A 24,609-nucleotide genomic window follows, 5' to 3' on the forward strand; every position below is an offset into this window, starting at 1 on the left:
CATGTAAAACAGGTCTGTTTTTACATTTCTAATAGAGGCAGCATGAGCATCTGTCAGGAATGATTTAACAGTGGGTGGCTAACCTGTGGCCTTCCAGAAGCATGGTCAGGGATTGTGGGAGTTGGAGTCCAACAACATCTGGAGCACCACAGCTTAGCCTTTTAAGCAGGTATCCCCAAACTCGGCCCTCCAGCTATTTTGGGACTACAACTCCCATCATCCCTGACCACTGGTCCTGTTAGCTAGGGATGATGGGAGTTGTAGTCCCAAAACATCTGGAGGTCCGAGTTTGGGGATGCCAGCTTTAAAAGGACAATGGATTCCTGTAAAGCACTTTGAATGCTAAGATGTGGTACTGAAACCATTTCTAGTAACAACAGCACACCTTGCGTAATTTCTAGATATTGCAACTTCAGAATACTATGTAATTTGGTAAGCCGACAAATCATCACGTTGTCTAGAAACAACAGAATAGTCACAAAAAGTTATTCAGTTTTAACTCACGCAGGACAAAACAATTTCATGATGCTATGGTCTAGGTCCTCATTTTAGCATTAGCAAGCTATAATTCACAAAAAATGCTGGAAAAATATTGTCCTCCAAAATATGTTTTGGCCATGGTTAGTGGCATTTTTTAAAGAACACCAAAAGCCATTATTCAGCTAAACTGTTGTGTTAGTGGAGTGTAAAGGTTAAAGGAAACATTGCTGTGTAAGACAATATTTCACTTAGTTGGGGAGTCATTAAGGCACCCTATCCTTTCCTTTTTGTATCCATGAACTATAAGCACATAGAAATTCTGAACCAACCCCTTTTCTATCTCTCCCCTACAGGAGAGTTTTCAGAATTGTTGTGTGATAAAATCAGGGTCAAATATATGCATTTTAAAGTACCTTTGACTGTTCCTAGAATGATGCACTTCTTCAGACCATAATTCTCAGATTTTCCCAACATGATGCCTATATTGGTTTAATAAATCCATGTAGAACTGGAAAAGTATTCTCACGTTGCAAAAAAGCAAGATTTTCAACTGAAATCTCATCCCATATATATAGCATGCAAAATTATACGAATTCAGCATTATCGTAGTACCTGCTCTTGTAAAAAGGCAGTTATTTGCCAGATATATAGAAATAGGTTCATCAGTTTACAGATTTACAACTCAGAAGGAATGATGACAAGAGCTGTATTACCTTACACCAAAGAAACACAAAAATTCTGCATTCTGTCATAGTTTAAATAAATAGGCATATCACATTAATGTGTGTTTCCCTGTGTTTAAAGTGGCAGAACTTAATATGTATTTGCTGCTGGTAACATGGGTATTGCTGGTTTTAAGAGCCTACACATCATTCTTTCCCAACCTGATGCCCTCCAGATGTTTTGGACTACGGCTTCCATAAACCCCAGCCATTGAGTAGTAGTTTAAAACAACTGCAGGGTACCACAATGGGGAAAGATACCGTAGATGGTATAGCATCTAGTAACAGCACTAAAATCAGCTTGAACGTAACTGCTATATAATGAAAGTTTTCAGGAGTTTAACAGATTTTTATTGCCTTATCTTACAACATTTGACGACATATTAAAACAGATTTTTAACTTTGGGTTTTTCTTTTCTTTTCTTTAGTCCACCATTCTCAGGCCCAGACCCCATGAAAACTTATAACATCATACTAAGGGGGATTGACATGATTGAATTTCCAAAGAAGATTGCCAAAAATGCTGCTAACCTAACTAAAAAACTATGCAGGTAAACACTTTGTAGATTGCATTAGTAGTTTTGTCAAGAAGGGAATGTGAATTAGCACCACAAGTTCTTGCTGTTTTGATGCTGCTTGTATTCTATAGAATTTTTGTGCATGTTTTGGTATTCGGGTTGGTCCTGATTACTTCTGAATAGATGTTGTTGTTGTTATCAATTCTTTTACCTGCCCTTCACCAGCAGGTCAAAGGGTGGATTTCAACAACCTAATGTTCCAAAATAAAGGCAGTTATAAAGCATACTACATTCACGATAATAGGGTGGGTCTTGAAAACACATCTCGGGTGCCAAAGGCCTGGGTGTAAAATAGACATGGTTGAGATTACAGCCTTAGAGTCATACTTGGAGTAGACAGTCCACTGTTTTGATTGTTAGTTCCCTTGCACGCTATTGAGAACAACAGTGGGATAGAGAATGTTTAAATAAATAAAGGATAGTAGAGAATGGAATTACCTCCTAGCTTTTTCATTCCACTCTGTTGTGTGCTGGGGTGTTATTTTTTCTTTTTCTTACAGGGACAACCCATCAGAAAGACTAGGGAACTTAAAAAACGGTGTCAAGGATATTCAAAAGCACAAGTACGTATGTTTCAGATGCTGAAAAGTTATTACCATCAGTTCATAGGACATTTTCCAGATGGTATAAGAAGCAACAGTCCTGCCCCAGTACTAAACGGAGGGAGAAAATTCTGACAGAAGCAAGGGCAACAGGAGAAGTATATACGCAGTGTTTAGGCTTTCTTTTAGTTTGAAGCTTGAAACAAGTTCATTGCTTATTATGAGGCATTTGTTTTGAATTTAAACCACCTCTAGGCTTTTGGGGTGCAACCAATACAGTGGTGCCCCACAAGACGAATGCCTCGCAAGACGGAAAACTCGCTAGACGAAAGAGTTTTCCGTTTTGGAGGTGCTTCGCAAAACGAATTTCCTATGGGCTTGTTTCGCAAGACGAAAATGTCTTGCGAGTTCCTGCGGGGTTTTTTTCCTCCCCCCCCCCTTTTTCTAAGCCGCTTATCCGCTAAGCCGCTAATAGCGCTAATCCGCTAATCCATCAATGGGCTTGCTTCGCAAGACAAAAAAACCGCTAGAGGAAGAGACTCGTAGAACGGATTCTTTTCGTCTTGCGAGGCACCACTATATTTCTTTGTGCAGTCCCTATTCCCACTGATGGGAATTCAATGGACTTGAGCTTTATAGCTCCTAAAACTGGGTGCCATTGGCTCTGTGAGCTATTTGCATTGAAACAAATGCGTGGAACGTTGGTTAATATATTGGTGGTTTTTAACTGACAGTATCTTCAAAGAACATAATTTATATATTTTTTAAAAATACCAACGCAGGAATAGTTCCCACTCAACATATCATAATGAGGTGCCAAACATCATGCTTTCTGTATATATATAAGTCCCATTTTGTTTGACATTTACCATGTATAGAGAAATGCCATTCTTGTTCCTATAGTAAAATATGCAGTGTGACTTTTCACTAGCATAAGTGGTTGTGGGTGGTGCATAATGAGGCACCCCGTTTTCACCACTCCCCCTACCAACTGCCACACTCTATGCCATATCCCATACAGTTGTAGACCCTCAGGAGACTTAGGGGGGCTGCAAATCCTGCTCCTTGCCTTATATTATCATTTCCTTGTTTTTAGGTGGTTTGAAGGCTTTAACTGGGAAGGTTTAAGAAAAGGTACATTGACACCTCCTATAATACCAAGTGTGAGTATACCATTTATTCTGTTATTTGTTCATACATGCTAGATTGGAACAGAGAATGTAGAATTTTTTTGAGACACTCACTGCTACAATAACAAACAGCTTTGGTTGAAAGCCCTGTGGGGCTCCAGCTATACTGGAGCTTATCTATATAAGCATGTTTCTCACTGATGCTGTTGTCAGGGGCATGCATTAAGAGTGCAGAGTTTTCCCTGACGTTGATGCATCAGAGCTTGTGCACATATGTAGAGATGGAGTCCTGGGCTGAGATGTATTTCCAGAGACATATTGTTTTCCTTTTAATTGTAGTAAAGCTGCTAGTTCTTCTTTCCTAGCCAGTTTGCTTTAGGTCTCTTGTGCTTCGCCTTTACTCCTTCCTCCTGTCTCTCCAACATACCCTTTCTTTCCTTCCCAATTGCCAAGTTCCTGCAATTCTATACCAGTGCTAAAGGCTGTGCTTCTGCTGTCAGGCATATCTCTACCACCTGCAACTGCTGTACTAACTCCATGCTAGTCCAAATGATAAAACAGGGACTAAGCAGAGTCAAAGCTGACGGCACACTCCCCTCCAAAAAAGTACAGTAGTCCAAAATAGTTTGCTTTTTGGTACCTCTTCTTTGTTGTAATCACTTCCCTTCCATCAGTCATACAAAAGATTCCTCCAAACACAGTAGTTTATAAGTGACTGAACAGAAGCACAGCTGTTTCTGTACCAGAGCTCCAAACTTCATGGATGTACCTCCAGGTTTCGGTACTGTAGCAGCAGGGAATGAAGCAATGGGAGAAAGCTCTCCGTAGTCACTATATACTTGCAAACATTCACCTTTTAAGCCCACAGACCTTTCCAAAAGGAGGAATGGTGAAAGCTCTGGTTGTTTTAGCATTTTTCTTTGGATACAATCTAATTTTATATATTTTAATTTAGATAACAAATATTCTCAGATCCTCAGCAACCCTTTCCCCATATTATATAGCTAAGCAATGTATATCCTGAAAGCATGAGCTTCATGACTTAACCAAATTGTATTTTTCCAATGTTTGAATGAAAGTGAATTTTTGATTTTGAGTCATACAGTGAACTATACTTTAAAATTTCACTTTTCTGGTTTTAAGAATTCACTGTGAAAACTGAAGCTTCTCCCATCTGCAACTCATGTGATATATTGAAAAACAATCCATCAATTTTGAAAATCCCTAAAACAAATAGTAAATTACAAATTAAAGCGACAAATTATGAATGAATTTATCACTTTTAAATGTACAAAACCTTTAAATTTATTTAGGAGTCATGAAGCTTAGTTTTCTGAAAATAGTGGGTTCCCCTCTATCTTTAGGTACCGACTGTTACCTTCTCCCCACTTACCCAAGCAGTCAGAAGTTCCAGGGGCAGCGCTTCCGAGTTTAGTTTCCTTTGGATGAGCGAGCACTGGAGACTTAAGGTGTCTTTGTACTATTTGCTTTATTTCCAAATATCCAAGCAGAACCTAAGTGGAGACAAACAGGCAGTCTTGAAACCTAGAAATTCCATTATGCTGTATGGATCCCTAGAGAGAGAGAGAGCTCCTCCATCACCCCAAGATGCTTTGCCTGCAGCCAACTCAAAACTCTCTTTCCTTCTCTCCATGTTTCCAAATTTAACACTGTCACCTGTTGTTTCTTTTCAAAATATATTTATATGGATAAAATAACATTTCCTTCACCACCAACTTCTGCTGTGGTCAGGGGCTTTCCCCCCCTTGACCCTATAGAAAAAGGAATTATGAGAAATATAAAGGATGCATATATAGCTTTATGAATTTGTAAGCTTTATAACTAGTTTTTAACACACAAATGTGTGGTCTCCTGGAGAGGAGCTAAGTCAAGGTTTGGCTTCCCAAGTTGTCCAAACTGGGATTTGTGGTTTAGCAGGCTCCTCACTAATTTTGAGCTGTAATCAAGAAGAAACCTTGGCTGCAGCATTCATGGAGTCATAGTCTGGCTTACTGTGTCATGCAAACTAGCCCACTGTATCACTGGCTTTCATGTTTATACTACAAACATATATTTTTGTATCTGTGGTGCCCTATGCTTAACCATCGCTATTTGGGCCCAACCGTTTCTAATTATGTCTGTTCTACTAGCGTTATGTTTATTCTGGCCATTGTACTGGTTCTTGTTTTTCTACTGCAACAGCCATTTGTATATAATTCAATAAACAAATCAATTCTTTTCAAGATTTAGTTAAACAAAGCATGTACTATTTTTATCTGTACCTTCTAGAATTTGTATGATGATTATTGCTACATTTGTGCCCCACCTTTCCTCCAAGGACCTCAAGGTGGTGGCCATGGTTCTCCCCCTCTCCACTTTATTCTCAGAACAAACCTGTGAGGTAGGTTAGGCTGAGAAATGGTGAGTGGCCCAAGGTCACCCAGTAAGTTTCATGGCTGAGACGGTTTTACAAAGTCTCCCTTTGTACCCTGACCCACTCAGCACATTTCTCTCATGTCATTTTATGACTTTTCCAAACTGCTGAATGCTCCTGAACTGCTGTTTCTCATGCAAAATATTCCAAGACAGTGACAGAGCATTCATTGTGGGCGCCCAATGGAGCTAAACAGGGCTGTGCTGTGCCACCTTCCCAACTGCACAGTGGGAAGCCCAGTCCTGCTTCGAGGGGCTCACTCATATCACCTATGCAAAACCCAGCACTGCTTTGCAAGACTTACAAAAGTGGTGCAAGTCAGGCAAGGTGCATGCCTATTGCATTCTTCTCAAGCCACCCTCCAGTTTGAGAGCAGCTGAGAAGGACGCAGCAGGGCAGGGTGCAAAATAGTGCCAGGCTTGCAGGCACTGTGAACTCTTGTGTCCTTCTCATAGCACCCTCCAGCTATGGGGGCACTGTGAAAAGGACACAACAGCTCATGACGTACTGTCAGGCCCATGGGCTGGCAGGGCATCATAAGAAGTATGCCCCCAAAATAACTGTGCCCATGGCCCCAGCCCCACCCCCCATGCCTCCGTTCCAAGCATTCATCACAGATCCCATTGCTGCAGATAAATTTCTCATCCAAGTGACCATCAACATTAGTCAGATCGCAAACTATATAACCAGAAATGCAAAACCCATGACATGCTTGTTCAGAAAATTTAAACAAACAAAACATCTCATGGCAGTACTGTAAATGGAAACTGTAGTATCTGAAATATTGTGCTTTCCAAAGCTGTTCTTTGGAATTCTCACTGGCAAGCATGAAGCTATAGTTTTGAAATCGGAAAACTGTCTAATGATTCCAAACAGCTTGGGCATAAATCATCATCATCAACAGTACAAAGTCTGTTTTTCTCCCCACTGGACAGGTTGCATCTCCAACAGATACAAGCAATTTTGATAGCTTCCCTGAGGACAACGATGAACCACCACCTGATGACAACTCAGGATGGGACATAGACTTTTAATGTATTTCTCTTACCTGCTTCTGCCTTGCTGAAGACAGCTTCCTGAGACATGGCTGCCAGCAGACCTGAAGGAATTGGGAAGGATTAGTGCTCGGGGTCACCATGATGCCTTGATTGATGCTGCTACAGTAACACTACAGTGGCATTAGGACTTCTTGCTTAGATGACAATAGTGCTCTTCACATGTTTTCTGTTTGAACTTAACATAGCAGTTGACATGGTGGTCCTGAAGCAAAGCCTTTTTCACCAGTAATTAAATGTGTTTTCTATCACTGTAATGAACTCGCTCCAGTCGTAATTTGAAAGTTGATAGAATAAGATGCACATAATTCTAGCTGCAATATCTGTATTGCTAATTCTGTTCTGAAATGTTAAGTACTGTAGAATCTACAGTGTGGGATTTGGGGTACTCCCAAAAAAGCAAAAGGAGTGTGTTGGGCCTCTTAAAGCGGGCCAACGTATTAAACCAATGAGGACCACAAAGCTATTGGTCTTGGAGTTCATGTCAAAGCAGTGCTATATAGGTTGTCTTTCTTTTTGAGCAGTATTCATGACAAGAATGAATGTTACCCTTTTCCATATTTAATTTCTGATGTGCTTTTCCCCTCCCAAACTGATAACAAAAGCACAACTGCTACAGTTTTTATTGAACTGTTAAAGCAAGTATGGGTCGGTCGGTTCTCACACGTATCTGAGAACATGGTATATCTAACATTTAATTTTGTTGGTACAGCTACATAAGAGCATGTAGAAGATTATTCATAAAACTACTCATTTTACATATTATATATATATATAATAACTATATTATAAACAAAGACAAATGTGCTTATCAAAAGGTCCTAGAAAGGAAATGATAGCAGCCAACTGGTCCAATAGGAATTTACACTGAACTTAAAATAACATTTACCTTTTAGAGCCCAAGGAGGGAAAATGCAAGACTCACTGCATACTATATAGGTGCTATGTACATTTTTTAATCCATGAAATAACCAAACATCCACAATCATTTTTCAGGAAAATATGTAGCAAGGAATGTGATTGTCAACTAAAATCTCAAAATAATAGTCACACACACACGTTTTTGCTGCTCCTTCATATAGCATTGCCATCATTTGTTTTGCTTTTTGCCAAATCCTTAGTCCCACTGTTTTCTAGCTGTATTTTGATTATTTATTGCAAACATTAAATAATTCCGCTCTCCTCGTGAAACGTAATACAACCACAAGTTATATCAATCAGTCTAAAAAGCATGGAGCTGAAATGTGTGCAGCTGAAATGGGCCACTTCAAAATCCCATTCATTTCAAAGGGAGAGTTGAGTGCATACGGAAATTAATGAGAGTTTAAAATGTTCCAGTTTGGGTGAATCATACTTACTAGGCTTGAGCTTTCTAACATATATGTGTCACTCTTTTGACAGTAATAGATTATAAAAACATAGAATAATGATAGCAATCTCGGTGAAGACATCTACCAGGAAACATTTACTTCCAATATACTTGCACCTTTAGATGAAGTAATCTCACTGCTAATGCAGCCTTACGTATACAACAGAGTTTTTATTAGTTCAATAAAAAACAACCCCTACAACCCACTTTTAAGATGCCATCGCATAATATGAAATGCCACTGAAGATAAACACATCTATCCCCTTGTTCATTTCCGTCAACGTAACACCACTGCAGTCTCACAATAACCTGAATCCAAAAAAGCAATTTTCATCTCGTTTTGCTCTTTATGAGTTAACTTAACCCTCTCTCTTTTTTTTAAATCCGTGTTTCTCCTAGCTTCCATCTTTTTTGTACTTACGCCTCCCTCCTCTTGATTTGCCCCTTCCAATATTTCACTTCCTTTGGGATTAGAAGGGTTTAAGTTCAGGCAAAACTAACTTGTTTAACTTACTATAAAATCTTGACTTATTCATTGATTCCAGATGGGACTTAAGTTCAACTAACTCACAGGACGATCCAGTGCATGCTTTACTCAGAAGTAAATCCCACTGTTTTCATGCAAAAATAAGAATGCATACGATAGCAGCCTCAGTGTAGATCCAACCCAATTTGTTTAATGTAAATTTTCAAACCCTCCCTTGGTTATATGCATTCAAAGCCGTTAGTTATAACTTGCAACAGCACTTTCTGTTAAATGTATGTCACTGCAATTTTTTAAGACTTATATGATTTAGGAAACACAGCAGAATTGTGCTTTCAGTTTGCAATGTTTAGATACAATGCACTTTTTTTACCAACTCAATATAAACTGCGAAATAGCCCTCAAAATCTTTGCTTCTTAAAAATTAGCAGCTGCTCAATCAATTGTTTCAGTTTCCCAAGGCTTATACATTAGAAGAGAGCATGTGGGTTTAAGGAGTGAAAAAGAGATACCATGGCCTTCGTTATATACTTGCACATTTGACATTAGCATAACTCTTTCAGGAGTCATTCCTGTTTGACACTGGTATACATTACAGCAAACTTGTAATCCTATTTCCACCTCATTACTGGTGGAAATAACCAAGATATTTAAGCCCTTTTTAGGGGCAGGAATGCCTTCCCACTATTTGGTTGTGGCATCCACCTGATTGTGATAAAACAACCATGAGCATTAGTGGTCAGGAACAACATAACTGCTGGATCTTAAGAAAGCGCACTCTTCTTCCAGTACATAGGAATATTTGTGGGAACACTAGGATCAAACCACAAAGCAAACACAGCAGCACCATTTGCAGTCTACTTCAGAGCTTCCAAAACTTACACCACTATAACATGACAAGTCTTCCCCTACACTGATGCATTTGAACACTCTTCCTCACACAGCTTCTTATGAGCTGCTTAGAGTTGTTCTGGCCAAACCCAGCATCAGCAAGGACTATGAAGCCTTTTTGGCTAGTGAGGTGCAGCTAGATAGAGATATCACCATTTCCTAAGTACTGTACTGGATTGTGCTGAAGCTGAAGGGGCATGCTATTTGTTTGCTTACTACAATTTATCAAACAAGACATAAAAATATATTAAAATATTGCAATTAAAATATGGGTAAGTAAAGCAGAAGGAAGTGAAGTAAAAACAAAAATAAAGTGCTACTTTATTTAATCCTATAAAATCAGTCTACAGGAGGTACTTTATTGTATACCAGGAATTACTACAGAATCTGCATATGGTAGCTGTAATCACAGACCTTCCAGCATGCAAAAGCTAGTTAACCATTGTGGCAATAATCCCAGATAGTGTTGGATGGACCCATAATCTTTCCAGGGGTTAGCAAACTTTTTCAGCAGAGGGCCAGTCCACTGTCCCTCAGTCCTTGTCGGGGGCCGGACTGTATTTTTTTGGGGGGGGGGATGAACAAATTCCTATGCCCCACAAATAACCCAGAGATGCATTTTAAATGAAAGGACACATTCTACTCATGTAAAAACACACCGATTCCCGGACTCTCCGCGGGCTGGATTTAGAAGGTGATTGGTCCAGATCCGGGCCCCGGGCCTTAGTTTGCCTACCCATGATCTTTTCTGTCCAAATCTGGACAGATTTTTTAAATGAGTAAAAAAATTGGGGGTCAGGCTTTTTCTTTGTAAAATTAAACACATTTACCTTGATTTTACCCTTTGTCAAAATCATTAAACAGGGTTCTCTTTGCTTGCAAGTGCATGAAATCAAATATGCCACTTCAGAGCTATCCTACAATTTAATCCAACAATTCTTCACATTCATGTAGCTATCAACAACTTGAACAGAGGTTTTCTAAACAGATATACATCATTCTCCAATAAGTAAATATATCAACAGTTTTCTGGAAGAACATAATTTCATGTCACTCAGGCTTCTAAAACTAATAGCCTCCTCCTTTTTAAAGTATAAACCAATAAAAGACAGCAAAAAGCTTTACATCATCATGTATCATTTCTGCTGCTCATTAAACCAGTATAGCACAGCATTTGCTACATCTGCCAATTACTTTTATACACCATCCAACACATATGCAATTCTCAACTTAAGGATTTGAACACTATCCAAAGCATTTCCTGACATTTTATACTATAGGGCTAGAACATGACTAGTCATCTTGGTCAAAAGTCACCTTGTTTCTACATTGCAGGTGGACTCACTTCTAAAAAGCACTCCCAGAACTCCAGCTTAATTCATACTCCTACGCTGAGTGAACTTAAATGCAAAACTTGTCCTTTTTGATTAATTGACTTTTCCTGGTTATAAACACGAGAACATGCTATTTCCACTCTAAATAGCTCAAATGACAATGTGTTAAACTAAAAGCATTCAGCTGAAGAGTAGTCACACACAAATTTAGTAATAATTATGCAAGGAAAGTTTCAAAGGGAGCTTGGTATGAATTATTAGGCTTGATTCCTTCCGTTTGTCCTTGAGCCGCATTCAATAGTATATAATTGGTGCGGTGTGCACTTAATACAGATTTATTTTTTCATATGACTCACTGGCATCTTCTTCATCAAATGTATTTTAAATATCTTAAGCTAGCGTGTGTGTATTAATAAACCCTGCATTTATAAGTAATACATTTTATTCACACATATATATACAAAAGCATATACACACACATTCACATTTCAGTGTACTGCAACTTACAACTGGTGCACATGCTACTCTTTCCATGCAGATCCCACAGAAGAATGGAATCCATCCCATGGTGAGTTTTCTGTGCCTGGCTAGGACAAGAAGCAGGGCCATACTATTACAGAAGTCCCTAGCTCCAACACATATCATTAGTAGCTGCAGGCCAGAGTGGAAAACCACACAATTTGAGGGTGAGGGCGGTGGGGGGTGGAAATAAGTCAACTACATTCTATTCAGAGTAGAAATCAGTGAAGCTAAGTTGGTCATGACCATTAATTTCAATGGGTCAACTCCCAAGTTGACTGAATATCACCCAATGACCCAAGTCCAAATCACATGGCTGGGAATGAAAGCTTGCCAGCAGTTCTGCTTGGAAATTTTGTATGCAGACTACTTATTACTTATGGCTGCAGTCCTCAGATCAATTTGCTCATGAGTAAGGTCCATTCATTTTGGTAGAGTTTACTCCCTATAAATGTGCTTGGGATCTCTGCTTCCCTTTAACATATGAAATGATGGTGTATCTGCATAAAAAAGAAATTTGCTGTCATAATGGAGACACATTTGCTAGAACTGGGTTCTAAAGGTACAGGTAAGCTTTAGCTTATTATTACAGTGCTGCATCATTCACAGAAAATTCTTATTTAATAATAGGACCACAAGCAAATATTTATGTAAATAGATATTTTTTTCGTGTTGATATTTTGTGGTACACATATAGCTTTTTATTTAGAACTTCATTGCATTATTCTTTCATTTTCTTATTTGTAAGGTAATGTTTTTAGATCAAAGTAGACTTGAATTAATGTCATAATTGTCAGTATTACTGAAACTTATGTCAACTGTACCGTTGTCCATCTGTCCCATAGTTTTTAGATCATCATCTAGTTATTTGGCATTGTTGCAAGTGCCTTAAAATTCATGGCATCCTATTTAAAAAAAATACAAATTTGGTGTTATGCTGCATGACAAAGACAAACACACCTCAAAATGTTGTCCTTTCTTAGCTTGCTGCGTTTTACAGTTCTTTCGGCTAACAGTTTATAAGCCTTTATTATATAATATTGATGAATTACAGAAATGATGAAGTTGTTCTCTTATTTCTGTTATAAATGTACCAGAGCTGTGTATCTGTTAATGAGATACAGCGTCATTTCTGTGAAATGTATAAATGTATGTGCAGGTCAAATTAATATATGACATACTATCAGTCTGTATACAGGTATTCCTGTTTTGCTAAGCTGTGCAAATTTTAAAACTGTAGTGCAGTAAAAGTTCTAACATATCACATTTTATAATAGGCTCCATTGCAAAAATATTCCGATCAGACCAATGATTAGCAAACTGACTGTCAAATTTACACCAAACAAAAAAAAACATATTCTTTCCATTGTGAAACCAATGACTGCAGAAGGAGTGAATCTGGTTGCACCACTGAACAAAACAGGACCAGTGCTTTCTATGAGTTTCCTTGTATATGCAAATGTTTCTGAGACAAACTCTCAGTAGTACACCTAGAAAGCTAAACACTGAAAGTGTGTTATTTGTCCTCTTCCTCTGTGAACAGTCCACTCCATAAACAGACCACAGCACTGAGACATTGATGTTTCAGGCTTTAATAGCAAAGGGAAATTGATTCAGCGTTGCCTACTACCGTACTTATTCCAATGTATGCTGTTTTTACACTGGTGGCTTCCTTTATAATCTTAATGGCTATTTTTCCTTTGGTTTTCTTCTTACTGAGGATTCTACATGAAAGAGGAGGATTTAGTTTTGTTTGTCCAAGAATACACTTTCATCAAATGGTCTTTGACCAGTTGCACTCTTTTGATGTAGACTAAAACGAAAACAAAAACTTTTTATCATAAACTTAACTGCTTTTGTTTTGCTCTGTATTTTCCCTGCAGCTGTAATTGCCGAGTGCCTGTTGTATACTTTATAGAGTTGAAATAAAAAAAATTACTTTTGAATATTTTTGCCTTGTTCATATTTCTACCTTCTGATGTGTTTCGAATTGCATTTTAAACAGTTGTTAAGCTGTCAATTATTTCAACACTGAATACTAGCTGAAGGAAAGACAGCATACAGCACGGGTCAACAAACTTTTTTAGCAAGGGGCCGGTCCACTGTCCCTCAGACCTTGTGGGGGGCCGGACTATATTTTGGGGGGGAAATAAACGACTTCCTATGCCCCACAAATAACCCAGAGATGCATTTTAAATAAAAGGACACATTCTACTCATGTAAAAACACGCTGATTTCCAGACAGTCCGTGGGCCGCATTTAGAAGGCGACTGGGCCAGATCCGGCCCCCGGGCCTTAGTTTGCCTACCCATGGCATACAGTATTGTCCTGCGCTCAGTACTTTCACAACTTTGTGGAATCATATCCCTTACTCATTTCAGGGTAAAGAAGTTACGCCTGAAATTAATACACACACAAATTCACACACCCACAGCCCTGTGTGGGTATGAAACCATGTAAAACCTATTGACAGGCAACTGCTTTTGCAAGGCGGTAGGGAGCCTACCCTAAAATATTTCCCCAAAAAAAGGGGGTGGGGACGCGGGTGGTGCTGTGGGAAAACCTCAGCGCCTAGGACATGCCGATCGCATGGTCGGCGGTTCGAATCCCCGCGGCGGGGTGCGCTCCAGTCGTTCGGTCCCAGCGCCTGCCAACCTAGCAGTTCGAAAGCACCCCCGGGTGCAAGTAGATAAATAGGGACCGCTTACCAGCGAGAAGGTAAACGGCGTTCCGTGTGCTGCGCTGGCTCGCCAGATGCAGCTTGTCACGCTGGCCACGTGACCCGGAAGTGTCTGCGGACAGCGCTGGCTCCCGGCCTATAGAGTGAAATGAGCGCACAACCCTAGAGTCTGTCAAGACTGGCCCATATGGGCAGCGGTACCTTTACCTTTTTTTAGGGAGCCTAATAATATAGCCCATGCCTCTCTGCACACACCCTGACTTAACTCCCACTTAACTCATACCCTCCAACATTTCTCCAACGAAAATATGGATGTCCCGTTTAATAAATAAATAAATAAATAAAATTTAAACATTTAAAAACTTCCCTATACAGGGCTGCCTTTGGACGTCTTCTAAAGGTTGTATAGTTACTTATCTCATTGGCTTGTGAGTTGCATAACTTTTTCCTTTCCAAGATTTCTCTGATGAAAATAGGGACGTCCTAAGGAAAAACGGGATATTCTGGGTTCAGATCAGAAACCAAGACAGTTTCTGTAAATCCAGGACTGGAATCCCTGGAAAATAGGGACACTTGGAGAGTTTGTTAACTTCTGTTGCTGCCTCTCTACTACTGTCTTATTTAATAATTAATTGGCTCTGTTTAATCAATAAAGCAGATTACATACACCTATTCTGGAATTGTTCTCAAATAGAAATATTCCAGAAATCCATTCAGGTTAATATCTCTGATATTTACCTCTGGAACTTAAATGATTTCTGCTTGGTTATCTCAAAGACATTATTTATTACCAAAGAATACATGCAAGCCAGCCTAAGAGGTTTATGGGGAATGGATATGTTTTACAATATTTTGGATCAAAAAATTCATTTATAATGTCCGACTTTATGCTGCTTTCAACCTGCTGTAACTTCTTTTTGCTCTTTATCTTTGATTTACTTTATTAATAAAATAAAAATTAAGTAGACATGAAATCTATAAAGAAGCATTAGTGTTATGAATACTACACAGCTGTTGGACAGTTGTTTATATAGTCTTGAGTAAAATATAGAAAAACCAGGGTCTTTTAAGTAAATATTTTAAAGTATTTTTAAATACTTTAAAATTGTAAAACCATGACAGCCACACTAGTCAATAGATTAAATTAACTAACATTTTTATAAAAAACTAACATTAGAAGAATTGTCTGGTGCTGAAATGAAAATAAAGATGGTGCCAAGTGATAAGTTGGTTCAGGGAATAGAGTTCCACATCAGAAAAGATCCCATATCCCAACTTACTTCAGATAGTGTCGGGACCTGGAGCAGAGCCTCAGAGGCTGCTCTTAACCTGAGGGTACATTTACCGTATTTTTCGCTCTATAAGACGCACCAGACCACAAGACGCACCTAGTTTTTGGAGGAGGAAAACAAGGGAAAAAAATGTTCTGAATCTCAGAAGCCAGAACAGCAAGAGGGATCACTGCACAGCGAAAGCAGCAATCCCTCTTGCTGTTCTGGCTTCTGTGATAGCTGTGCAACCTGCATTCGCTCCATAAGACGCACACACATTTCCCCTTACTTTTTAGGAGGGAAAAAGTGAGTCTTATAGAGCAAAAAATACAGTATACAGAAATAGGCAGTCCCTCTTATATCAGTCATAGTTATAATAAGCGATTAATAAACAGAATGCAGCACCAACAGCATAATATAAAACTTTAAAGTGATGGGTGGGGTGGAAAGGGGCAGTCTACTAAAAAAGTCAGAGCATTTTAAAGACAGGTTAAAAAGAAATATCAGCATGCTACCTGCACTTATATTGGTGTGCTCCAATCTCAAACCATTCTAGAAACGGTGAGAAGACCCATTTCCTTTGTCTTCCAAAAAAAAATAGCAAATCCCTTACATGACAAAGAGCGTTGCAGTTTGCAATATTGAAAAGGTTTTCTATCTCCACACACTTACTGGCCTTACCTAAATTCCTTGCAAGACCTGACAATATCCTACCCACAACAATGCTGCCTGTGGGTGGTCAGTTATTACACAGCTGTAATTAAAGGATTGTATTTTATGAAATAAACACCCAGCTTTTAAGGGAAATTAACATTTATAATCTGTACTGCTTTGATGAAGTGGGTACTGGTGCAATCTTGAGGGGGATTTTTTTATTGCTTGCCTCTTTCTGCCTTCAAAACCATTTTCATGCTGATGATAAGTTTAATGATATTTTTATCTATCCTCAGTGAAGGAAATCAGTAAAATGAATTGCCTGTGCTCTCTGGGAATATTGAGAAACTGTTCAAAGGAATCGGAATGAATTAAGCAACATGGCTCAGTGCAGGGGAAATTAAGACCTGATGGAACCCCCCTAGCGATGAATGCATTTGTCTCAGTGCCACTGCGATACACCATTCTCTTCTTATAGATTAGGCAGCAACTGCATCCTTTCACAATGTCAGGAGGGGACATATAATCTGGAAAAGCTATCTTATGCAACTCATCAGGAATTCTGTAACTGGCACATAGAAGAACAGTGTGAAAATCTATTGATTTCCTGGGTTTAGGCAACATGCCGAACTCTGTACAGAATGCCTGCAATCCTATACACACTTACCAAGCAGTAAGACCAACTGAGCTCCATGGGAACTACCTCATGCATTGGATGAGGCTGCAAGCAAACCTATTTGCTGCATGCTTCCCTAAATAACAAATTTCAGTGACTCCGAATAAATGCTTGTTCCTCAAAACATATGTATGGTAGGTTTTCTTTGCTTTTCCTAAAAATAAACTCTGTGGACTCCAAGGAACCACATCACACCACCACTTGAGCCTGGGAGCAACACTGGTTTTCAGTCACCTGTGCAACATTCAAATAGTGTTGAATTCTATATGGATTAGCTCCTTACAGAAGACTGCATTGCCATGCACTACATCATCTCATCATAAAGTGATCTAACGTCAGCACAGGATTAAAAAGCATGGTTTCCATAGACTTGAGGAATCATATAACCCAATTTTGACCGGTGTTTTTGGTATTAAATCCCAGTTGCTCTGTCACTTTTCATTTTATCAGAAGAATTTTCACAGCTTGGCGGCATTTTCAAGAGACACAAAACCAGGATGGGGCTTTAGTAACTGATTTATAAGCATCCCCTGCTGTCCTTATAAAGTGTGTTAGTTTCAGGGTACTGGTGTTCAAGGGGGGTGTCACAGCACCTATTCCTCATTAGAAAGTAGAATGACCAAATAAAATGTAACTGCCTTCAACCTCCATCAATTTGGACCTCCACAGTCCTGCCTGTGGTCCCATTAAATTAAGACCTGCAATTTGGAATACCTGAATTAGGACTGAAATTGATGGGAGATCTTGACAGTATAGGAAAGGTCCTATAATGTAATTCCGCTTCCTTTATGCACAGATTAAAGGGAGGAAATTATTTTTATTCATTCATACTCAAAATAAAATAAAACCATACTAGTAGGTTTAGGGGTCTTAGTGGACCACAAGCTTAACATGAGTCAACAGTGTGATTGATGCAGCAGCAAAAAAAGTTAATGCTATTCTAGGCTGCATCCACAGAAGTATAGCGTCCAGATCAAGGGAAGTAACAGTACTGCTCTATTATGCTTAGGAGTACTCAAATTGCCAGTAGAAGTAAAAAATTAATCTGAATTTATTCAAACCTATTTGCGTGGTATTGTTACCCATTTATGGCGTTACAGCTGAGCTTTGTCCAACACAATAAAAGGAAATGGAAATGCTGGATTGTCTCTCCAAAAAGAAATGGTTATAAATCAAGCCCACTTGTCCTATTTGAATTTAATTGTTTGGGGCATGGTGGGTGATAAAACCCATTGGCTCTTTTACATGTTGCAGCCATTATACCAAGCCACCACAGCAGACATTATGTGTTATGCCTCAAAGTGACCAGGCTTGTGACCAGGGCTGGATCTACACTGATCTGAAAAAACGCATAAAGAAACCACTCAATACAATTTCCCATTGATGATGGATTGCTGCTCTACAGCGCCTTCTGGTGTCACATTTTTATAACGAGTTTTTAACGTTGTAATTGACCAGTGTAGATTAGTCCCAGGTTTACTTGAAGGACCACCTTCCTGCATATCACCCTGGGTAAGAACTGATATCTTCTCACTATCTCTCAGGTATTCATAAGGTGACAATACTTGAACTCTCTTCCCTGAGAGGTCCATATGGCTCCTTCATTGCTTGAGTTTAAGAGGGAAGTTAAAGCCTTTCTTTTTAATAAGGATTTTGAGCCCTCCTAGATGTTTTGGTTGCTCATTCTTCAGACATGACGGTTGCAATTAAGGCCAGTCCCTTGGGGTCTACATTGCCTGCATAGTTACTAACCATGACATGTGATACATCCTCATGGATTAAAGTCTTCTGACATTCTCTGATGAGCATAGGAGCAACTACAGGTAAGGGAATGTCTAAAGGAGGTCTAACAGGATACTTGCAAGGAAGCAAGTCAAAGCCTGAGACAATCCATTATTCTTCTATATGGGATTCTAAGCACATTTATGTTACAAATGCATCAGGTTTATAGCACTTTAATTGCCATGTCTCTCCCCTAAAGCATCCTGGGAATGGTGGTTTAGCAAAGGTACATGCTTTTAGATGTTTTTAACTGCAATTGTTTTTCGAATGTTTTTGCTTTCCTTTTTGTTTTTAACTTGTATATGTTTGTATATTATTGTATATTATGTATATTATTGCTGCCCTGGGCTCTTTGGGTGGACTATAAATGCCCTAAATATCAGTAAAAATAATATTAACTTTTACAAGAAATTTACAAAACATTCCTGTTTACACAGGCTTCTGCTGGCTGAAAGTTCTGACCCTAGAAACCCTGCAATTGAGAGGACACGATTACTTTTAGCAGTTTCAAATTGTTTTTAAAAAGAGTGTTTTACTCTGTCCTTTAGAATTTTTAATTGTATTAAGATGGATATGCTTGTAGCTCTGGGCTCTTTCAGAGAGAGGTGAAGAGTATGGATCCAATAAATGATAATACCAATGCCAGTGAAACGTTACACTCCGGGACCCAAACTCAGAAGACATACCCTCCCAACATCCCTCAGAGGAAAAAAGCGATATTAAATTCTACATCAGTATCACTGACGGGGGGAGGGTTTTCTTGCACATTAAGACTTTTAGCAAAGTTAGTCCAATATAAAGTATACATTCAAAGCAGCATAATTAACAGGAAACCAAGATATTACCTTAAAGATGCCTCTTAGCTCAAGGGCAGGGTACCTCTCCTCTGAACACCAGCTGCCACATAGCACAAGAAAAGGGAAAGAGCATGAGGCTCTTCATCTCAGAGTTGTGGGTTTGAGCTCCACCTTGGGCAAAAGATTCCTGCATTGTAGGGGGTTAGACTAGAGGACCCTCGGAAACCCAGCTCTACGATTCTATGATTCTATGACTACAGTATTGAGGATCCACAACAAACAGTAAACTAGATATAATAAAAATTAATACAAGTTATGGGGGGCACTATCTTGTCCCTTTATACTGTACTCTACTGCTGTGATATTCTAAGGGACAAAAACTTTTGCATTTGCACAAGGGCCCTTCCAAGCTGCCCTAGCCACCCACCTGAATCTAAAGGAACAAGGGAGGTGGGAGTACATTTAATTGACCAGCACCAGAACCAGGGGCTCTGGGATCTGTTCAGGGCTGCCCTGAGTTGTCCCGCAACTTACTGTAACAACTGCATGGTGAGTTCCGGCATCTTTTCCTCTTGGAAAAAAAAAAATACTGGATATGGCTATGGAACAAGTTCTACATTCACAGACTGTGTACACACCATACATTTAAAGCACATACCTCCAAGAATCCTGGGAACTGTAGTTCACCTCTCATAGAACTATGATTCTCAGCACTCCTAGAAAAATTTACTCAAAAAATTAGAACATTTTGGAAAAGTTCATTTATTTCAGTAATTCAACTTAAAAGGTGAAACTAATATATGAGATAGACTCATGACATCAGCTGTACGCCATGATCATCACAATTATAATAAATAAAGGCTTGACATATCTCGCTTTGCATGTCATGAGTCCATCTCATATATTAGTTTCACCTATGTTGAATTACTGAAATAAATAAACTTTTCCACGATATTCTAATTTTTCGATTTTCACCTGTATAGCGGGCTAGGGATCCCATTACTCTAGGACAGGGTGCTTTAGGGTGCGTACACACTGCATGATAATGTGAATTCAACACTGGATGCACCAGGAAGATGAAGAAGCCCAGTGTTGCTACATCACCATGTTCTAATAACCTCATGCTTCACTTCTCATCCCTTCTCCCCTCTTATATGAGAACATCTTAGTGGAAGATCTAAGCGTTAGGTGGTGAAAAGTTAGTTTGCGCTTATAAATTTTGTGTAAACTCTTTGATTTTGACTTTGCATTCAGTGGCCCAGTTCCTTGGAATACATCTTAGCCTGGGCTCACTTACATTCCTCTTCTCCAGTAACAGAGGCAGAGCTAGGAAGAGGGTGAAACATAAGCTCCTCTCTCTGACAACCTTCCCTTCCACTCTAGGAACTAGAAGCTCTGTTGCTGCTGTTAAACCTTGAGTCAAGCGGCAGGAACCTCTTGGCTGCTCCTGGCAGAGAGCAAGGAAAAGAGGCCACAAGAGTCATCTAGTCCAACCCCCTGCACAATGCCAGCTGTAGTTTTAAACCAGCCTTTCCTATTTCATGCAGAAAATGCAACACTTAATAGCGCAGCCCTGTCTACTCAGAAGCAAGTTTGCACACAGAAGATCCCAAGTTGCAAAAAACACAAACAAACAGACCCTTGCCCTCGTTTGAAATCACAGTGAGCTGCCATTTCTTCCTGGATATTACAGTAATAATTATCTTGTCTCTATGAGAGGATCTGCTATTCTTGCACAGCATCACCCCCCCCCCTTAACACACACACTTACTGCTTAACTCTTGGGTATATGGGGGGGGCAATTCTTCACAAGCACCTCTCCTTTGAGAAAGGTGGCATGTGGAGTGGGAAATGTATTGGAAATGTGTTGATATTACAGTGTGTGACAGGAAAAAAGGCTGGAGTTCAGAATCCTGGCAGGGCCATGTCCCACTTCGCCCACAAGAGGGGCTTCCCCTAGTAAGCCCACCAATTTCAGCAGGGCTGACTCCCACATTAGGGTGTGTTGCGAGGGGGAAATATGGAGGTGCGGGAGAACAAAGTGAGCCCCTCATGCATCGCAAGACAAAACAAGAGGCTTCTACGGGCAGAAGGCAGAATGGCTCTCTGACAAGGCCCTCGGGGGGGGGGGGTTCCTCCTTCCCAAAGCCTAGTAAGCACTAACTAGGGCTTAGGGAAGGGGCCCTCGTGATTCCTTCCCGAGGCTAAAAACGAGGCTCTTGAGCGGTATGGGAAAAGAGATACTATTACCAACTTAACATGAACAGGCCTGGCCTGCTCCTGTGCCTTTCAGGCCAGCTTGGTCCTCACCTCAGACTACCAACAAGGCTGTGACTCTTGTCCCCATGCCCAGAGAGAGCTCACCTGCACAACCTGCCAATTAAAGGGGGGACATTCCTGTCCTCTCTCTCTCTGCTTTATTTACTGACATGCGCTGACACGAGGTTGCTGTTATTGCTTTAAAGATCTTGAATTTCGTACTCGCCTGCATCCAGATCATCTCTACACTCCTCCAGATCTTGCAATTGCTGCAATAGTTGCTCTTCCAAGTTCTGCTTCAACTTACTGGTCTCAATTGTTCCCCTTCAAGCCATTTCAAATTTTGTGCATAACAAGACCACCCTACACCAGGGGTGGGGATCCTCTGCCCCCCCCCCCACTTACCCAGCCCCCCACCCCTCACTGGCCTCGCACCCTCTTCCTTGAGCCTTTTTCTGCATGGAGGGATTATTCCCCCGCCTACATTAATCCTCCTTGCTGACACGAGGTTTTGGAGAGGACCGCTCGAACTTGAGAGAAAACATGCCCAGCAGTTTTCTGAGAAAAAACACGTCATGATTAATAAACCGCCCTTACATTAAAGAAAAAAGAAAAAGTCATTTTCACGGAGGCGCACAAGCCAAAGCTTTGAAGTCTCCACCAGAGGGAGCCGAGCGAGCCCAGTCGCCCGGCGAGAGTAAAGCGAAGCACCGGCGGCCGCCGTTTATTTCTCATCTCCCGCCCTTACATTAAAGCCCCTCGAATGCGCCTCGTTTGTTTGCTGTCCGGGCCAAAGAGGCGGCGCCCGTGGTCGTGTGAATGGCTCTGAGCGGGGCTCGGATGTGCTGAGCGCGGTGTCTACCGCGAGAGAGCCGAGAGAGCAAAACGGGCGCAGCCAGCCGGACTGATTAAGGCCTTGGGGTGGGACGGGGGTCTCGGAGACGTTTGATCTCCCGCGCTTCAAAGGGAGTCCTGAGCTGAAGCTTCACTCGACGCCGCTCGCCAGAGACGGCTTGAGAAAACACGGCGCAGGCGCCAATGGCAGCGAGCAAATTACGGCTTCCAGGCAGCTGCGAGGCCGCTAGGGGCTGCCCGGCTTGTTTGTTTTTTCAGGCAGTGCCACCACAAGTCCCGCGCGCCCGGTTTGGCTTTTATAGCTGGCCTAGCAGAGCGGCCGCTTGCTTACCTGCAACAGGCGGCCTCCCATTTCGCTTCAGTGCCTCGCTTTGTGTTCGAAGGCCGGTCAGGAGGAGTATTTTGCGCAGGGCGCACAACCCCATCTCTGTGTGTGTTGTCCCTGCCATAGATAAAATTCCCCTCCAGATCTAACTGGGGGCAGGTCTTTCCCTACCAAAACACAGGCGCTAAGCGAGCCCTGAGGCGTGGACCGGGGCAGTTCTCAGCACAAGACTACAACTCAGCTGTAGCAAATAATTCCCAAATTGCGGGTACGCCCAACAAGTGAAGGAAGCGGCCTTACACACCCAGTCAGGCCATTGGTCCACGTGGCTCAATGCCGTCTACACCAATTGGCAACAGAATTCTCAAAAACGGAGAGGATAGAAAGTTCCATTGCGTTACTACCGTGTATTGGCACTTGTACACATGTACAGTAGTCATATTACAGAATGAGAGCGAATATGCATAAAATGGGAGGGGGGCAGAGCGAGCCACCATAATTCTGCCTTTGTCTGATGTATGTTCATTGAATGTCTGAAGAAGGCTGTTTGGAACATTGAAACATTGTCCACATTTGGAGTACTGCTCCATCCAGCTCAGCACTGTTTACACTGACTGGCAGCAGCTCTCTAGGAGTTCAGAGAGTGGGTGGCCTTTCACAAGAAATATCAGGATTTGAGCCCAGGACCTTTTGCAGACAAAGCAGATCACCACTAAGCTGCAGTCCTTCCCTTTTCTAATGGTACCAGGACACAGATACATTTAGTTTCCTTTTGTGCTGCTATGTACACCTATGACCCATCTCAACGCTCTACAATACATCAGGGGGAGGGGCTCCAGGTAACCCAGCATCCAGTGAGAGCTAGTGAGACCATCAGCCAATCAGGATGGGAGGGTGGTTAAGTTAAGTTGGCGCCTCAGTTGTGACACCATCACACTTTAAATCCTTACAGAGTGTAATTAAATAAATGCTTAGGATAAAATATTTGGTGTTCAGAACTGAAAGACTTGGCTTCTGGCAACTACCAGCCCCAACCCATGTGCATGTGTGTGTTTGTGTTGGGAAGGCGGATGCTGGTGAAAAGCGAACTAATCCAAGTAGCCTGAGAAATTGGCTCCTTTGCTATTTGACTCGATTACTTACAATATAAAAAAAAAAAAAATCCCTGCACATTCAGCATGTGTATAGACCTAGTAACTGAGGATAACCCTTCAGAGAGCAGATGAAGTGAACTAAAGTCCATCAAAGCTTAAAGGTAAAGGTACCCCTGACCATTAGGTCCAGTCGGGTTGCGCGCTCATCTTGCTCTATAGGCTGAGGGAGCCGGCGTTTGTCCGCAGTCAGCTTCTGCAGACAGCATGACTAAGCCGCTTCTGGCAAACCAGAGCAGCGCATGGAAACACTGTTTACCTTCCCGCTGGAGCGGTACCTACTTGCACTTGATGTGCTTTTGAACTGCTAGGTGGGCAGGAGTTGGGACCAAACAACGGGAGCTCACCCCATCGCGGGGATTCGAACCGCCAACCTTCCAATCAGCAAGCCCTAGGCTCTGTGGTTTAGACCATCAGAGCTTACACCATAGCAAATATGTCAGTCTGCTACATGCTGTAGGGCTCTCTGTTGCTACGGGGTTATGTGTGGCCCTCTTTAAGGTAGTGTTACAGCAATAGCATTCAACTTCCCTATGAAATTGGGTGGCCCGTCTTGTGCACTGGATTATGCTCCCTAGGATTGTATAGCTTAGTATATGCAAGCAGCAAACAATTCTTCCT

At 41.0% G+C, this 24,609-nt stretch overlaps 1 protein-coding gene and 1 long non-coding RNA gene across 14 annotated transcripts in view; one reads left to right on the plus strand and one right to left on the minus strand.

The window, feature by feature from the left end:
- PRKG1 (protein kinase cGMP-dependent 1) overlaps nt 1-13,484 on the plus strand; it is a 668,505-nt gene extending 655,021 nt beyond the window's left edge. For 4 of the 12 annotated variants that reach the window (XM_083614092.1, XM_083614091.1, XM_083614093.1 and 1 more), the window contains 4 exons: nt 1,631-1,753; nt 2,281-2,343; nt 3,419-3,485; nt 4,817-5,185. In XM_083614092.1, the coding sequence (XP_083470218.1) occupies nt 1,631-1,753; nt 2,281-2,343; nt 3,419-3,485; nt 4,817-5,170 (607 nt within the window). In that variant the 3' untranslated portion in view covers nt 5,171-5,185. The other 8 variants (XM_083614085.1, XM_083614087.1, XM_083614094.1 and 5 more) reach the window with 4 other exon arrangements.
- Nucleotides 1,761-24,609, minus strand: part of LOC310762776 — a 48,149-nt gene continuing 25,300 nt past the window's right edge. The window contains exons 3-5 of one of the 2 annotated variants that reach the window (XR_014548162.1): nt 6,935-6,985; nt 4,846-4,966; nt 1,761-1,971 (exon numbers count right to left, since the gene is read on the minus strand). This is a non-coding gene — a long non-coding RNA (uncharacterized lncRNA). Of the gene's footprint in view, nt 1,972-4,075; nt 4,237-4,845; nt 4,967-6,934; nt 6,986-24,609 lie in introns of those variants that run through there. The other variant, XR_014548163.1, reaches the window with a different exon arrangement.

The sequence above is a fragment of the Podarcis filfolensis genome, assembly GCF_964270895.1.
Source record: "Podarcis filfolensis genome assembly, chromosome: 5".
Classification (NCBI taxonomy): Eukaryota; Metazoa; Chordata; class Lepidosauria; order Squamata; family Lacertidae; genus Podarcis; species Podarcis filfolensis.